At 35.7% G+C, this 18,555-nt stretch overlaps 1 protein-coding gene across 6 annotated transcripts in view; it reads left to right on the top strand.

Moving 5' to 3' along the window:
• DPP6 (dipeptidyl peptidase like 6) overlaps nt 1–18,555 on the top strand; it is a 1,195,887-nt gene that overhangs the window by 1,034,377 nt on the left and 142,955 nt on the right. For all 6 annotated transcript variants that reach the window (XR_012482250.1, XM_074267390.1, XM_074267388.1 and 3 more), the window contains 2 exons: nt 10,640–10,763; nt 12,670–12,708. Coding sequence is in view for 5 of the 6 variants with exons in the window: in XM_074267390.1 (XP_074123491.1) it covers nt 10,640–10,763; nt 12,670–12,708 (163 nt within the window). In the remaining variant the exon portion in view is untranslated. The remainder of the gene's footprint in view (nt 1–10,639; nt 10,764–12,669; nt 12,709–18,555) is intronic.

The following is an 18,555-nucleotide window of genomic DNA, read 5'->3' as shown; positions in this document are numbered from 1 at the left end:
AAATTCATTTTAACCCCATTCATCAATATTAAGGCCTTTAAGCTCAGCTTAAGTTACCTTTTCTAAAAGATATAACTATCCCTTATAATCTGTCTTTCCTGAACATTTTATTTTCACATTTTGGATATCCTTTTGAATTAGGGCTAGCCTCGAGCAAAATAGTAAGACAGATAATACAACAAACCTATTAAGGACCTACTATGTGTAGCTTCTTTCTGGTGACCATAGAAGACATCAAATCTACTCTGAGTGATGTCCTTGCCGATACTGTAATGAAATGAAAAAGGCCTGTGGCTGCAATTTTATGTTTCACAGCCAAGCACTTTAAACAGAGATAATAAAATTGTTATGATGGCCATAAAAATGTTGTTAATGGGCACAACTTACACCCCTTTTACACATCCTCCATAAAAAAGTAAACACTGTGAGGTCTTTTCTGGATGGGTTTGTTTGCCAGATATTCATAAGAACTTTATTACTGAGGACAGAAATATCGATCCACTGATTTTCTTTAGAATTCATACATGCAGATTGGAATATTGGGGCCAGGAAATATCAGTTAATCAATAAGCATTTATTAAGCATATTCTAGGCACAGTATACTCTGCCCTAGGGAGATACACCACACACACACACACACACACACACACACACACACACACACACACACACACTGAGATAATACCTGCCCTCAGGCAAAGAAAAATTGGTCATTTAATGTTGCTTCCATGAAGGTCATTCAGTTAAAAAAGGCATCATTAAATAAAAAGAGAAAGAGAGAGAGAGAGAGAGAGAGAGAGAGAGAGAGAGAGAGAGAGAGAGAGAGACAGAGACAGAGAGAGGCTAAATTGATGTTTCAACAAATGGAAATAGATGTAGCTTCCTACTCCTAAGTTCTTTAGCTATGGGGATGAGATGAGTGAGTACTTAGTGAGGAAGAAGAGGAATATTGTTGCCATGTTCTATCATAAACTGTTACAAGAGTTTTCTCAAGCTTATTCCTCTTGTGAGACAAATTGTTGGTCTAAATTGAATGTTTCCCACCTGCCCCATCAGCTCTCCCCTTTTCCCCTCACTCCACGATTTTCCCACTCTTGTTCCAAGATGGTCTTCTCATATCTTTGTACTTTAAACTCTCAGGTTCAATTCAGGACATCCTTCCCTGAACTCCAGGCTGGTTGTCATTTTGAGCTTCTAGCTCTGATGTTGACCTGGCTTCATGTTTATAACCTAGATCTAAATTTGGACCCCCATACTCACACCTGCCAGTATTTTCTTTACCCCTAGGCCTGGGAATTACTGCTTACCTAATTAAGAAATGACAAAAATAGATTTTAAAAAAGAAACCTGAACTGAGGATCCATTTCTTCCTTTCTTTTATTTTTTCCCCTCAAAGTCGGAAATATCTCTATTTATTGAAAGAATAATAATTATCAATATAGTTTGGCAAGATCTTGGAATAATATTTTTCTACAGCCCGCAAGACCAAGCATGTATATTCCAAATCAATCTTTTGAAATAAATAAAAAAAATCACACTGAGTCCGTTTCATAGTCTTTTAAGCCCAATTCCCTGTTTTTAGTAACTGGAAGAGCTTTAGTAATTGTAGATCTTCACGATATCCTCAGAAGTTAGTATGTATCTCTTATTTAGTCTAGGAGAGATAATTCCTCAGGCATATATAAATGGCATGAACTTAGAATCAGAAAAGATATGAAAGTTCAGATTTTGCCTCAGATACTTACTAGTTTTGGGGCCCTGAGCAAGTTCCTCAACCGAACTCAGCCTCAGTTTCCTTAACTTCTGTTTGTCTTCCTCATCTGTAAAATAGAATAGCAGCAACATCTACCTCTCAGGGTTGTTGAAAAGAAAAAATAGTACACTATTTTGTAAAGCAAGAATTTTAAGCCTTAAAGTATTGTAGCAATGCTAGTTATTATCATTTGATTTATATTTGTTATTATTTGGGATAGAAACCAGCTCTATAATTTCTTTGGCTTAATGAATTTCCCCCACCAAAAAATGGCCCCACAGCCAACAGGTGTCAAGAGGTAGGTCAAACCCAGACTTTCCTGGCTTCAGAACTAGTTCTTACAGTGGAGAGAGCCCTGACTTTGGAGTCAGGAAAACCTGAGTTCAAATTTAGCCTCAGAAACTTCCTAGCCATATGACACTGAGTAAGCCACTTAATCTCAGTTTGCCTCAATTCTTCATCATTAAAATAAAGATAATAATAATAATAATAACAATATGTACCTACCAAGATTGTTATGAGGATCAAATTAGATTACATTTCTAAATGCTTTGCAAAATGACTTGTGCATTATAATAATATTAAGTTATAAAAATAATAATGTTTGAATGCAAGCATCCAGGGAAAAAATCATGAAGTAAATAGGATAAGATTCTGTGAAAGTTAAAACCAGAGTGTGTCTTTTTTAAATAATGTGTTATTGATCATTTCTACAACTAAGTGCTTAGTATCTATTCACATATAAACTACTTTTATTGTACAATTTTTGGTGATTCTTTTAATATTTGTATGCCACACACCAAATAAGGGCCCTCACATAGTAAACCCTTAAAAATGCTTCTTGTGTATTCTAATTTTTGAAGTTATGTTGAATGATTGATTTTTAACTCTCCAACAAGAGTTTTGTCCATTCCCTTTCATTCATTTTTCCTCATACATGGTTGTTTGTACATTACTTTTTTTGTTCTTCTAGATCTGATTCTTGTGTTTATTTTTTGCTTTGCATTATTTCATGCCAGATTTCTTTCTTTTTTTTTTTCTTTTCTGAGGCTGGGGTTAAGTGACTTGCCCAGGTTCACACAGCTAGGAAGTGTTAAGTGTCTGAGATCAGATTTGAACTCCGGTCCTTCTGAATTCAAGGCTGGTGCTCTATCCACTGCGCCACCTAGCTGCCCCCATACCAGATTTCTTTATATTTTCTACTTGTTAGTCTTATCTGCATTATGGTATCCCATTACATTAATGTACCACAATTTATTGACCATTTCAGCTGCCTTTAGTATTTTGCAATTGCACATAATGCTGCTGTTAAAATCTTTGAACATTAAATTCTCTTCTGTTGTTTTTCTTAATACTTTTATGGTATATTCCTAGTGATAGAATTAATAGATGAAAGAAGAATTATTTTTGTAACTTTTACTATACACTGCCAAATTGCTTTAGAAAAAGATGCCATGAGCTTACAATTTCATTAGCAATGAATAAGTATTCCTGCTTCTACATAACCCTCTTAGCATTTAGTTTTATTATTAATGATATATTTTTTTTAATTTCATGCGTATATGAGATATCTCAAAATTGTTTGAGGTATCTCCTCCTTAGTTGAGCATTTTTTCAAGTAATTAACAATTTGACTTTTCTTTTGAAACATATTTATACAAATCTTTTCATTATTTATCAGGAATATGTTTGTTGTTCAATTTTTATTTTGTAGTTCAAGTAGGTGGCATAGTAGATAGAGCCTCAGGGGGAGAAATTTATTTTATTGTAGTCAGATGAGTCTTTCCTTGTTAATTTCTTTTAATTATTAAATAGAATAATCTTATCTCTGAAATTAAGATATTATTCTGTTTTCCTCCATTCTTTTATCATTATTTATTTGTATTGAAAACCAGAGAATTTTTCATAAATCTACTGAATACTAGAGCTAGAAGATCCTTAGACACAATTTAGTCAAACATTATCTCCCCTATTTTCCCCATATTTAATAGATGAGGAACATCATTCCCAGAGAAAGAAAGCAGTTTATCCAATGTTCCATAGGTGTTTAATCATATACCAGGGACTAGACCACAGAGATCATTTCCTGTCCTGTTATTCTGGGTAATTTATATTTTTGTAAATATGCATATTTTTCATTTAAATTTTCAGTTTTATGTAAATGGGTGAAATAGTCCCTGATAATTTCTTTTGTTTCTTCTTCATTATTTGTTTTCACTACACTTTTTTCCTTTTAAATAAATGATACTATACTATTATCAATAGTGACTGACAGTCTTCGGTTGTTGGGAATTAAAAAGGGATTTGCAAAAGAACTCAAACTAGTCAATGAATGCTGAAAGCCCTTTACTTTGAGACTTTAAAGGGAAAAAGTCAAAAGTTTAACTGGTGATACCCAAGGGAACGTGCAGATGGAAGGTAGAAGAAAAAAGGGAAGAATATAAGAGCATCATCAATCTCCTTAACAGGGGAAGCAGATGGTACCTCCAGAACTAGGCATTAGCCAACAGTTGCAAAGCAGAGTAGGGAAGGAAGAAAAACAGACAGAGATGTTGCTAGAGCCTTAAGCATATGAAGGTGTCCAGGCCAAGGCAAGATGAAGAAGACCCAACGGTGTTGTGAGAAGTTGCCCATAGGATTTAGAATACCATTGCCCAGGGTTCTCTGGAATTCTTTCAAGCAGGACTACTAGGTCCATCTTTAGTTCTTTCATTTGAATAGTTCAGGGGTAGTGAAGAAGGCTATGTCATTTTTAAAGGAAAGCTAGGAAATTTCGAAGTCTGTAGTTCTGAATACAGTGCAGTGATTCACTGAGAGCCTAAGAGTTTAAATAAACATGTTTCTCTTAATATAAACATATTCAATAGCTCTAGGGCCGGTATTCCAAAGAGATCATAAAAAAAGGAAAAAGGACCCACATGTTCAAAACTGTTTGTAGCAGCCCTTTTTGTAGTGGCAAAGAACTGGAAACTGAGTGGGTGCCCATCCATTGGAGAATGGCTGAATAAGTTATGGTATGTGAATATTATGGAATATTATTGTTTTATAAGAAATGAGAAAGATGATTTCAGAGATGTCTAGAGAGACTTGCATGAATTGATGCTGAGTGAAGTGAGTAGAACCAGAATATCATTGTATATAGCAACAATAATATTATACGGTGATCAATTTTGATGGACCTGGCTCTTTTCAACAGTGAGGAGATTCAGGCCAGTCCCAATGGTCTTGTGATAAAGAGAGCTATCTGCACCCAGAGAGAGAATCGTAGGGACTAAGTATGGATTATGACATAGTATTTTCACCTTTTTGTTGTTTGCTTGCATTTTTGTTTTTTCTTTTTTTCTTTTGGATCTGATTTTTCTAGTACAGCATAATAATTGTGGAAATATGTATAGAAGAATTCCACAAGTTGGATCTATATTGGATTACTTGCTCTCTAGAGCAGGAAGTTGGGAAGGGAAGGGAAAAATTTTGGAACACAAAGTTTTGCAAGCATGAATGTTGAAAATTATCTATGCATATGTTTTGAAAATAAAAAGCTTTAATTAAAAAAAAAAAAAGCTACAGGTAAAAACAGCTAAAAGGCAGCTTTAAGGCAGCTAAAATTGTCCAGGAAAGTAAAAGTCTCCAGCAAGAAAGTTAAAATAAGTTATATGATATATAGGATAACTTTGACAACTTATCAAGGATATTACTTGGTATATCAGGAGCTTTCTGATAAAGTCTTGAATGTCACTTTTGTATTTTTCTTGCCTAAAGGGCCCATAGGTGCGTCCCCAATCAAAATACCTGGTGGCACAGTTAACTCTAACTGTCCCCAGGTTTACACCATAACTTCTTTAATCCCAACAACCTCGGGTGATGTTATAGAAATGTGAAGAATTAACTCATACCTCCCCCATTCTACCAGTATCTTAGCCCACAACAAAACTCTTACTCTGTATGTTTTTAGGCTTTTCACCGGTCATAACCAGGGAGGTTCCAAGCAGAAGTTCCTAATCCAGAAAACTCCTTAAAAGAAAAGGGATTTCAGGGAAAACAAAAGGACGAGGAGGAGCAGAAAGCATAGATAAGGCATAACAAACCTTACAAAAGCTAAGCCTGGGGGGGAAAAAAAAAAGTTTTTTCCACTATGAACTACAAGTAGCTGACCAGAAAACTAAATTTAAAAAATATATATGTCTGAGTTACAGATAAAAGATAACTAGAAAAAAATAATGTGAATGATAACTGTGATCTATTTTAGTTCTGGAAACTGAATCTTAATAGTTCCTGGGGTCTCAGTAAGTTTGACTCTTGGGAGCAAATTCTTATTGTCAAAGGTTGCAGCAATTATGGGATACGTTTAAATAACACAAACATTTGACTGCTTGGGTTTCCCTCCTTGTTATTTATTTTCATCCCTTCCCCAAGCATGTTTTATGTATGTTAATAGAGAATGACTCTGGTAATTCTCCAATATTGTTTATAGATGTTTTCAAGGGCTTAGTGCCTTGGCTGTTCAAATTCTCATTTCTGTAAGTCAAAATAATTCCTACAGATACTAATAAGAGGTACAGGACTCACTACAATAAAGAGATGTTCACTTCAACTATTTATATGATATTGCCTGCCCATTCTCATACCGCCCCTGGACTGCTACCTCCACCTAGACTATCCTTCTTCTGGGATACATTTTTCCACTAGACAGGACTTCCCTCAATGCCCACTCTGGCTTGAGGATCCCAGCACACAGGTTTAGGGATGAGCCAGCAGCAATGGCAATGTGTGCTCTTTGGAATCCTATTAGTGAATTCCCATTCATCACTCCCTATTTCCTCAGCATCTTCTCACAAGCGACCTTATCCAGAAGCCATACTTGGGAAGTTTCAGCTTTCTTCCTCTGAATTTCTGCCTCCAGGAAGTCCATTGCCCTTCTTGTTGATTACCTCTATCTGATCCATTATTTCCAACAGAAAATAACTTTGCTCTGCACTCTGTATTTTTTACCTAGCCATTTGAACTAGAGACTATGCCTTTGAGGATTTAGCTCTTTCTCTGAATCCTATCCATGATTCAGTTATCTTGCTCCTCCCTGGTCATTTTTCTTCCCTTTTTCTAATCCTAGAAATCAGCTCTGCCTTTGCTCTGGAAAGGGCATATCAATCTACTCCCCTTTAGCTCCACATCCCTTCCCTCTAACTTCCTGGATCAAAATGCACCTCACTAGCTACCACTATGTTTATTGTCTCCCTTAGTTATAATGTTTTATTCACGAAGTCAAGAACTGTTTTTACTTTTATGTTTGTATCTCTGCTGTTTAGTATATAATAAACACTTATCCATTCTTTTCTAGATCCTTTCTCACATTTCTCCCGTCTTCTGGTACTCACTGAAACTTAGATTTCTCTTGAAGACCCCAACATTTATTTTCAGATTTCTATATAGTAAGCATTGTCGGAAAGAACTAACAGTGCCTGATGTACCTATGGCAACTGGGTAGACTTTTACACATAGGTCACAGAAATAATGCTTGCATTTGGATTTGAGAAAGAGAAGGATATTCTGTTTTGCTGAGCCACATAGTGGAGGCAAATGTCTAGGACAACATAATGGGTACCTTGGTATTTTATGACCCCATCTTCCTTCATGATTGGTAGATTATTACAACAGATGTTGATGATCAGAGGCTGGGGAGTGCCCCTCCTAGCCAAGAATTTATATGAGCCCAGGGGAGACTGAAGCACAATGAAAAATTTTTTGCTTCATGATCCCTGCCTTGCCTTTGCGGATAGAGGCAGCTAAATACTTATATCCCTAGTAATTTGCTTGTTTATTTCTTTTGGTTTCATTCCCTCCAGGAGAGGGGAGGCACTAAAGGAGAAGCTTGCTCTGATACTTATGCAGGAAGTTTGCAAACCCAGATTTTCCTCTTATTATTCTTGCAGGTTACTTATAAATTTAAGTGAAATTTTGGCAACTCTAAATCCTGACTTGTATGGGTTAATGGTGGCAACAGAGAAGACTTAGGAAAAGTAGAGTTGTCTTTGCCATTGTGGAAATAGAGATTATATGTCAACTATCTACCTTCCAATAAGTGGGTGATGAAGCATAATGGGAGAGAGAATACAATTTAGAATTATTCTCTGCATTATTAAAAGAAACCATTTGGGACATATGTGTTTAACACTGATGCTCTGGGCCCCACTGGCTAGAAGCGAGATATCTGCATTTACACTCCTCCCTTTGGATTCTCTAGTATCCTTAGGGAGCTGGGACTGGAGAGAGGTACTCTCATCCCTTCCATTGGCTCAAATGACTACACCAATTTTAGGGATCCCTAGCCCCAGTTCTGTTTAACTACTTAATGATGAAATTAGCTTGTACTATGAAATATTTACTACAAAGGTATAGCACAAACATACAAACATTCACCCAAAACACCTGGGGGACATATCTCTCCCTCATACACATACCATCTCATTCTCTAAGTAAGAGGAATTAAGTTGACAATATAGTTTAGTTCCAATATCGTATTAGTTCTACCAAGCTCCAAGTTAAAAGGCTCCTGGGCTTGTATCCCTAGACTCTTGAGTTCTCAGGTTTCTCTGCTGAGCTAATTGCAACCTTCAGTCCATGCTATTAATGAATACAATCTTCACCTCTGGGTGCCACTGAAAGAGAAAGTGAAGATAGCTTTAAAAGTGCAGTCAGTTCTGGTTACACAACCGTAAAAAGAAGCTATTCCCATCCATATGGTGAACGACTACAGGGCATTTTCTTCCAGAATCAAGTTCTTGGCATCTTTCCATGGCTGCCTCCATTTTAGGGAACCTGGACATGTGCCAAAGCCTTATTACATATGAATTTTTACTATTATATCCAGGACTATTATTGTTTCCCTTAAAGTTCCATCACAGGAAGAACATCTTCTCTTTTCTCTCTGCATTTTGGGTCTCATCGAGGATGGTTATCTTCTTCATTTTTCTTCTCAGAATTCTCAAATCCAAATTTAAATGTTATTGCTAATAGACCTTCTGGCATTGTTCACTAAATGGGGAAAACAAAGGAAACAACAGATTACCTTTATTCCCTTACCCATACTTAGAATGATCTTCCTCCTCACCTGTACTCTTAGGATCTTTTAGTCTCCTTAAAAGCTCAGCTTAAAAATCCTACATATCTTCTAATATGAAGTTTCTCCTGATTTTCTAATACTTTACAACTAAATTATTTGCTGTTTACTTTGTATGTAATATTTGCCTTTCTGTGTAACTGTTGTTTCTCCCACTGAATATAAGCTCTTGAGAGTAAAGAACTTTTCCTCATCTTTGGCTCCCAGAACCCAGGATAATATCTGATTCAGATTAGGGGTCCAGTAAATGTATATAAATTGATTGGTTTGCATTCTCTCTAAAGCTTATGGTAAGAAGGAAGAGGAGGACAGGACTTCTTAGTCTAGGAACTTTAACAAAAAACTTTTTTGATGTTTTAAATAGTCTATCATTCCTCTAAGCTTTAAATGATCTCTAATACTATTTGGCCTCTTTCATTCCCTCTCAGTACCAGGACTCTGATTCAGTACATTCAGTGCCTGTGATAGGAAAATCACAATATCAGAACAAATCAAGGAAGCAGAAGCATTTTGCTCAAAAAGTTTATTGCTTGTTCCCCTTGGGCTATCTGGCCCTATTTGGGCTATTTACAGAAAACTTGAAGGAATTTGCACATTTGTCTCCTTTTTACAACAAGTATCTGTTATCTCTGGATAATTCTTCTTTTGTTGTTATATAAAACATTTTCATTTTTTATTGCAGTTTTTATTTTCAAAACATATGCATGGCTAATTTTTCAACTCTGACCATTGCAAAACCTTGTATTCCAATTTTCTTCCCTAGATGGCAAGTAATCCAATATATATTAAACATGTTAAAATATATGTTAAATCCAATATATGTATACATATTTATAGACTTATTATGCTGCATAAGAAAAATCAGATTAAAAAGGGAAAAAATGCAAAAGAAAACAAAATGCAAGCAAATAACAAAAAGAGTGAAACTGCTATGTTGTGATCCATACTCAGTTTCTACAATTCTTTCTCTGGGTGTAGATGGTTCTCTTCATACAAAATCATTGGAAATGGCCTCAATCATCTCATTGTTGAAACAAGTCATGTCCATCAAAATTGATCTTTGTATAATCTTCTTGTTGCTATGCACAATGATTTCCTGGTTCTGCTCATTCTACTTAGTATCAGTTCATGTAAGTCTCTCCAAGCCTCTTTGAAATCATCCTGCTGGTTGTTTCTTACAGAACAATAATATTCCATGACATTCATATGCCATAACTTATTCAATCATTCTCCAACTGATGGACATCCACTCAGTTTCCAGTTTCTTGCCACTACAAAAAGGGTGCCACAAATATTTTTGCATATGTGGGACCCTTTCTCTCCTTTATGATCTCTTTGGGATATGTCTGGGTAACTTTTTAAAGAATATTACATCAGGGCAGCTAGGTGACGCAATGGATAGAGCCTTGAATTCAGGAGGACCCGACTTCAAATCTGGTCTCAGACACTTAACACTTCCTAGCTGTGTGACCCTGGGCAAATCACTTAACCCAGCCTCAGGAAAAAAAAAAAAAAAAAAAGAATATCACATCAAAGAATTAAAGATATTAATATGGATGTATTATTTTCAGGCATATAAATGACTTAATCACTTATCAAAGCAATAAAATAATAAGTATGTTTAACATTGCAAGAAAAATCCTACATATCAGAATCTACCTGAGGGTCAATATCACTCTCTAGTTATTAGATCTGCTAATGACTGTGACTATTTTCTACACAGCAGTGGATGCACTCATTCCCATTAACTCTGAGCTTTTTGTTGCTTTCAGGGACTACTATATAACCATGGTGAAGTGGGCAACAAGTACCAAAGTAGCAGTGAACTGGCTGAACCGAGCCCAGAATGTATCCATCCTCACACTCTGTGATGCTACCACTGGAGTTTGCACAAAGGTAAGAGACTGATTCAGCCATGATTACTTGCCTTGGACAATCAAGCCAAATCAAGCCTAATCAAACCAAACTTTATCAAAACCATTCTCAAAGTCATTCTGACCTAGGCATTCAAGTGAATCCATTAGTCAGTCCCTTCAAAAGATAGGACTGGCAGAAGATTCTCTACTCATCATCACACCTTTTAAATGGGCTTAAGAGTGTATAACTATAAGTTTGTATCATAGAAATGTACAATCGGAATAGTTCATAGAACCAGGCTCTCACTGGATAAAGAGATTAATGGGGAACCTTTTTCTGCATGAGAGTCACCAGCAAGGCTAAGAAAAGCTCATGACACTATTAGGCAGATGTAGAGAAGAGGGAAAAGAGGTATGTGAAGAAGAGAGGAGCTATCCATGGTAGCTAATTAGTAATGTAGATCAAGTAAGTAATACAGGCACTCTGGGTTGTCCATCTCTGGACATGGGCCTTGGGCCTTCTCTATTAACACAATTTTTATTATATAGCATTGCACAAGTATCTTGGCTCTCACATTTATGTAAGGTCATTAGTAATGTTCCCATTGAACCACTGACAGTTGTGAGAAGACTTTAATTACAAAAATATATGGGATAATTTCATTTAAAAAATCACAGCTCTGGTACAACCACTAGAACAACTCTCTCAGAAATGGTTAGAACTGAAGGAAATCTTGGTCAACAGCTTTTCTGAGCAGTCACTCCTGGGTTCGGTTTCCTAACTCCAAGAAGAAGATTAGCCTTGACAACCACCTTGAATAGACACTGACAAGATACAACTCTTACTCCAAGTGACCCATACTTTAAGAAACACCCTTAAGCTTAGTACCCTTTGAGGATGGAAAAGTATAAAAAGTGGCTATATGCCAAGGATTCAGGAAATGCTTACTACAGGGAGACTTTAGGGAATAAAGTTAAAGAGACATGAAATTATTTTCTTTATTAGGAGAGGATTCTAAATTGATTTCAAAGGAAAAGAAACCAACTTAGGGGAAAAATTTTGAGTCAGTCTCTATCACAGTGATACTCAATGATAGAATCCCAGGAGGGATAGACAACCCCATTGTACAATAGCCATTTCATCTCACTTTGCCATGTTTTTCCACAAGCCATTTGGATTTATTGGCCTTCTGCTGTCTTTGAGACAAAAAAAAAAAATAAGCCAATTAAGATCTTCCAGACCTCTGAGTCTGTCTCTCATATTATATTACCAGATTTAGGAAAAAGAATCAGGTCAGGAAAATCAACTTTAGATGTAATCCCTCTTGTCACTGGAAGGCTTCCACTGGGATTTTTAATAGACAGATTAGTGTCAGGAATGTAAGCTCTGGTTGATGATATTACTTTATGCCCTAATAGGTTTGTTGGGATAGCAGATGTAGTTGTCCAGCTCTTTTCTCAGGTCATGCTCCAAAATATGTCTCCTCCCAACCGTCATCAAGTCTAAGAAGTTGGGGGCCTCCGAGTAGAAGTTCAGGGACATGTAAAGTAGGGATTGGGCTGAAAGCTCCCCACAGGCTTTCTTGTTTATTACTAAAATTACAACATTTTACATTGCCTTAAAGGAAAAGGAATGGATTTCTGAGAATGTCTGTGAAATGATGCATGTCAGATGGAGAAAGGCCACTTCTTTGGCAGCTGTGGGTTTCTTTTTGTTGCTAGGCTAGGAGACAAACCTCTCAGGACAATGATACATGTATTTATCCCAGAGCCACAAAGAAGGAGAAAGAGGCTGCTCTGGGCTTACCTGTTCACCTAGCACGGCTCAGCAGTTCTTCTGTCCTTGTGCAGCCACTAGTTAGATGCAGTCAAATCTGTTTCTGCTTTAAAAACCCAGATACAATACATGTAAAAATCCCTTTTCTAATTCTCTTATTTTATTTCAGAAACATGAGGATGAAAGCGAAGCTTGGCTGCACAGACAGGTAACTATCTTTATACTATTCATCATTTTTGCTGCAGAAATCAGATATTAAGAAGCATACATCCCCAGAGACTGATATTGCTCAAGCAATTGTCATAAGAGGCAAAAACTTCTGATAATATCATATCATAAGTGCAGTTAGAAGGGACCTTAAAGTACCTCATTTTACAGGTGAGCAAAATGAGGTTCAGAGTGTGACAGAGCCAAGATTTGACCCAGGTGCTCTGAGTGTAAGCTCTTTAGGTAAATGTTGGTTGAGTTCTAATGAGCTGGAATGACTTGCTCAGAACCTTAGGAATATTGCCTGTGTTGGGACTTGCAATTTCTAATCCATTGCACAGATAGATTACCAAATGTGGGCCAAAATAGCAGAAAATTTGCGATGTTTGAAAGCTCTCTGGAAGTTTTCCATGGCTTCAATTACTTTTCTGTCCCCATACATCAGACTCTTTCATATTCCATATGTCATGTCCCTCAAAGAGATTGAGAGATGGAGAGACAGAAACATGGATAGACAAGGAATTCCCCCCTCTCATCTATCTCTAACTCTAAAATAACTTGAGACAGCAGTATAAACTAACAGAGCATAGGCCTGGGATGTTTAGAAATTGAAGTCTAAGCTAAAAAAAATTTTTAAACCTGAGGAAAATGAGGTCATTTAGTTTTTTGGGGGTTTTTTCCCTTTAAGATCATCCTGTGTACTTGATTAGGTCATACCAGCCAACTCACAATTCAGTATGTCATTTTCAAGGACCTCTGATTACATTACTGTGTATATTCCCTTGACTGACATAGATCAATTCCCTTCCATGTGTTATAGCAGTTTAATGAGTTCTATGTTTGTGTTTTTTTTTATAAAAGTCTCTTCTTGTGGATTATTAAGCAGTAATGAGTCAGTCTGAACCTTGCTAGTCTGAGCTGAAGTAACATGAAGAGTTTATTATTCAGCTTGAATTCTTAGTCTTCTTGTTCATTGAACAAAGAACTATTTAGTAAACATTTGCTGGATGCTATTATTATCCTCATTTTATAGATGAGGGAACTGAGGCAAATAGAAATTAAGTGTCTTGCCCAGGTGTATACAACTAGTAATTTGTCTGAGGACATCTACACTCAGGTCTTCCTGACTCCTGCCTCAGTGGTCTATCCACTTCCCCTTCTAGCTTCCTTTGTAAAGATAAAAATATGTACCCATGTAAGTGAAACAGGGATATTCTAAAAGTACTCATAATAAGTACCTACTAACATACCAAGCTCTCTGCTAAGTGTTTTAAAAATAACTCATTCAATCATCACAATAACAACCCTGAGAGGTAGGTGCTACTATTATCCCCATTTTACAGATGAGGGACAGAAGTTGAATGCCTTCCCAAGAATCATACAGATAGAAAAATATCTGTGGCTATATTTGAAATGAAATTTTCTTGGTTTCGGATTTAGAACTCTATGCATTGTACCACTTAGCTGTTTAGATGGACGTGTAACATGTATACATGTAAGTAAATGCAAGGTAATTTTAAAAGTACTGACAGCTAGGAGGGGGGAAGATCAGGGCAGGCTTGACAGAAGAATTAGCAACTTCCAAAAATTAGAATTGATAAAGAGTCCATTCTAAGCAGAGCAAAGACTTATGAGAAAGAACCCTCAGAGTTAGGAGATAGATTTTTCAGGTGTAGGAAATAGCTCAGAGTTCAGTTTAACTGAAACATAGAGTATACAAAGATGAGTAATGTGAAAGTGGGAGCTAAATAATGAAAGGCATTAAGCACCAAATTGTTCAATTTACTTTTTATTTTAGAGCTAATAGGTAGAAGAATTTTGAAAAAGGAAGCTGCTTGGTCATGGTGTTGGCTTAGGATATATGTATGTATAGTTATACATATATGTGTATGTATCATCCATGCCTCGACTTCTATTCCCCCCCCATATACAAACCCCATAAGGTCCTTGGGGGCAAAAACTGTCCAATTTTTTCCTTTGTTCCCCCAGTGCTACTTACATCATGTCATTTAGACCATTGCAAATTTTACTGTAGATAGAACAATGTTCCTGATTCTGGAAACCCTGCTCATGCCCAGGTCTTTTCTTTTCAATCACTTAATATTTATTCATCAATCAACAAACATTTATTAGATGTTCACTGTTTTTTAAACACTTTTTGGCACTGGTTTTAAAAAACCGTTTAAATAAAGCATGATTCTTCCTTTCCACCTCACTCACTATTATTTTCATGTAATTTCATCCTATCTTTTGCTATTTGTAAAAGGCAATTAATTAGACAGTTATTAAGCATTTAGCATTCTATGGATAGTTTCTCCCATCTTTGGAGACAATATGGTATAGAAGTAGACAAAAACCCAACCTTAAACTTGGCAGGACCTGCGTTCAAGTTCTGCCCATGACACATATTGACTGGATTATCTTGATTAAATTATTTAACTTCTCAGTGTTCTCAGAAACTCTCTAAAACTATGATTTACAGAGGAAGTATTGACCTGAATTTTAAAAAAGACATTTTCCCCCAAGAAATTTCATATATATATGTATATGTGTATATATATACACATATACATATATATATATATACACATATACATATATATATATATATATATATATATATATATATATATATATATAACACTAAAATGACAGGTTCCATTATTCTCATTTACTATATACCCTACAGGCTATATACCAAATATTGAGAATACAAGGAAAGAATGGAAACAACTTCCCACAAGGAGTTTACATACATTGTAATGGATGATAAAGATACATAAATTGACTTATGTGAGGTGCAGAATACATACAAAGTAACTTTAGAGAAAGAAAATAACTGAAAGTAACAGCTAGAAAGTACTTTATTTGGCCCTTCACAATGAAACCCTTTACTTTAGAGGAGAGGAGGCTGAGACTAGGTGATATTAGGTGGTAACTAACTAACTAATAACAATTGTAATATTAAGACTCCCATCCCTAAGTTTCCAGATTGGTATTTAAATTGAGAAGTCTCATGATACACTCCCCAATTGGCAGACTAGGATCTGGACATATTTTGGGGAGGTTTATCTGGTTGTTGTTATGGTAAGCTCCCATATTTAATTATATATCCTTATCAATATTACATTATCCTTATCAATAGGGAGGGGAAGTAAGGTGAGCAGCCATCCAGAAACCGATTAGAAACTTGCACATCACAACAAGATAACTGTATAAATATGTATACATATATTGGATTTAACATATACTTTAACATATTTAACATGTATGGGACTACCTGCCATCTAAGAGGTGGGAGATAAGAGGGGAAAAGTTAGAACAGAAGGTTTTGCAAGGGTCAATGCCAAAAAATTACCCATGCATATGTCTTGTAAATAAAAAGCTATAATAAAAAAATTAAATTAAAAAGAAAAAGAAAGCAACTTGCACATCACCCATCCACACAGCAGTCATCTTATCCCTTTTCCATCCACATTAACAATTAAAAGTTGTTGGATTTTTTTTTTCTGAGGCAATTGGGGTTAAGGGACTTGTCCAGAGTCACAAAGCTAGGAAGTGTTAAGTGTCTGAGAACAGATTTGAATTCAGTTCCTCCTGACTTCAGGGTGGTGCTCTATCCACCTAGCTGCTCTGATAATCATAAATATTAAGAAAGATGAAAAGCATTTCCTCATCAGATAAAGGTTAGAAAGCCCTGTCTTACACTATTCTGCTTTAAAGCAAAGTTAGTTTTGTTTTGTCATTTGACATACACTGTAAGACCTATCATTTTGTTTTGGTGTTTCATTAATTTTTTTTTTTGCCAGAAATTTTAAGTCAAAAAAAACCCAACACTTTCTTGTTATTATTATTTGTTTGCTTTTGTTTTGGGGATAGGTCTCTTTTTCTCATCTAGACTGAAAGTACAGCACTACTAGTAGTATCTGGTAAGGAACATATGTACATAAATACACACAGAGAGATACATACACACACACATACCAAAGTCTAATATTTTCCCCAGCCTCCTTAGAAAGAAGTTATTTCTGACTTTGTGTAAGATGCTAACAAGTTACTGAAAAAAATAACAGCTTGTCCATTTTTTCTGGTCTATAAGAGCATAGTTATGACATGCAAAAGATCTTACCAATCATTCTATTCAATCTGCTTATTTTACAAATGAGAAAACTGAGGCCCATAGAAGCAAAAGAATTTTAAGTAAAGAACAAAGTTAAATTTTGAACCCAAATCTTCTGACTCCAAATTTAATCCATATATTTACATCAAAAATATAAATTCATTCTCAACAAAATAAGATTGGCCTATGATTATAAAAAAATACTTCTAGAATAACTTATTTGCTATTTTTTTCTTTCTTTTTTTTCTTTTTCTTTTTTCCCCCCTAGGGCAATTGGGGTTAAGTGACTTGCTCAGGGTCACACAACTAGGAAGTTTTTAGGTCAAATTTGAACTCAGGTCCTCCTGACTTCAGGGCTGGTGTTCTATCTACTGTGTCACCTAGTTGTCCCTATTTACTACTTTTTAAAGGAAAGATTTTTTTTTTCTGTTCAAAATCCAAATTTTATTTTCCACTGCACTAAAGAAATATTGTTATTCCCAACTCCTAACTAGAAAACAATGCCAAATTAATTGTTGGTTTTATTTTTATTCCTTCAAAATTCTATTCTATATTTCCATAAAAATTAAAATAAGTCTCATGTTAGAGTTTTCAGTTTGTATTCTATATTTATGAAAATTAAATGCCTTTTTCATTACATATTACCCTGTGTCTTTGGATACGTCTTATATGCACATGTCCATTTGCTTCAAAAAAAATGAATCGACTACCAATCAGCTGAGATTGCTCTTTACCACAGTCTCATTCTTGTCCCCTCAGAACTCATAGAATCAGATGTTCAATTAATTGGCATTCACCAATGAGAACTTTTAAAGTTGAACTTCACAGAAGCTAAGAGATTGCTTTCACCTAACAAAGAAAGCAAACGAACAGAATGTGGAGAAGTGGTCTACTGTTATTTTGGAGACTGTAAAATCAAAGTTGGAGGTTATCACATTCAGCCATTCACTTTGAATTTGTCCTATTACCATTTCCCTTGGAGAGAAAAACAAACATGAGTACTAAGATTTTCAATAAAAGGGACACGAAGGTACAGAAAGGTATGATTCAAACAACAAATGTCTTTTTTTTTTTTTTAAAGAAACCAAGATACTTTTTTCGAAGGATAAAAAGAGGGATAATGAGGACAATTAACCCCTTGTGTTCTTGAACAAATCTATTTTACATCTGACATCATTTAAGAAAATATCTTCTGTTCTTTTTCCCACCTTTTTCTTGCTTTTGAGAATCTTTAGGGTGAGACAAGTATGGAGAATAAAATTATCCCACCTACAATAAAAAGAGACTAAGGCTGATCTCTAAGCCAATGGCACTTTCTTAAAGGATCCATGTTCTCCTCTAATGAAATGCCCCAGACCTCCCTTGCAATTTGAGATGCCTCCTCCTTCCAGGGCCCTACTTTTATAGGACTAGATGTCCAGTCATTCAAGAACAGCTCTACATAATGCAGAATAATTCCAATGATGAACATGTGATGCACAAGCTAAAATAAGCAAAATAATATGACAGCAGAGTCACAAGTTAGGTGAAGCAAAGAATATCTCTATACAAGATGGAGAGGCTCCTCCTTAAATTAGGCAGGAGGAAATGGTATAAACTATCACAGTGAATGACCTAAACAGTCATAAAATGGTCACCTGCACCTATTAGACAAGAAGTACAAAAATATTTGGGGGGACTTTCCATGTTAACTTAACTAAGTTAACTAATGTTAACTTTCTATATTAA

This window comes from Sminthopsis crassicaudata, chromosome 5 (assembly GCF_048593235.1).
Source record: "Sminthopsis crassicaudata isolate SCR6 chromosome 5, ASM4859323v1, whole genome shotgun sequence".
Taxonomy (NCBI): domain Eukaryota; kingdom Metazoa; phylum Chordata; class Mammalia; order Dasyuromorphia; family Dasyuridae; genus Sminthopsis; species Sminthopsis crassicaudata.
The sequence above is the reverse complement of the archived record's forward strand: the minus strand, read 5'-3'. Positions and strand labels throughout refer to the sequence as shown.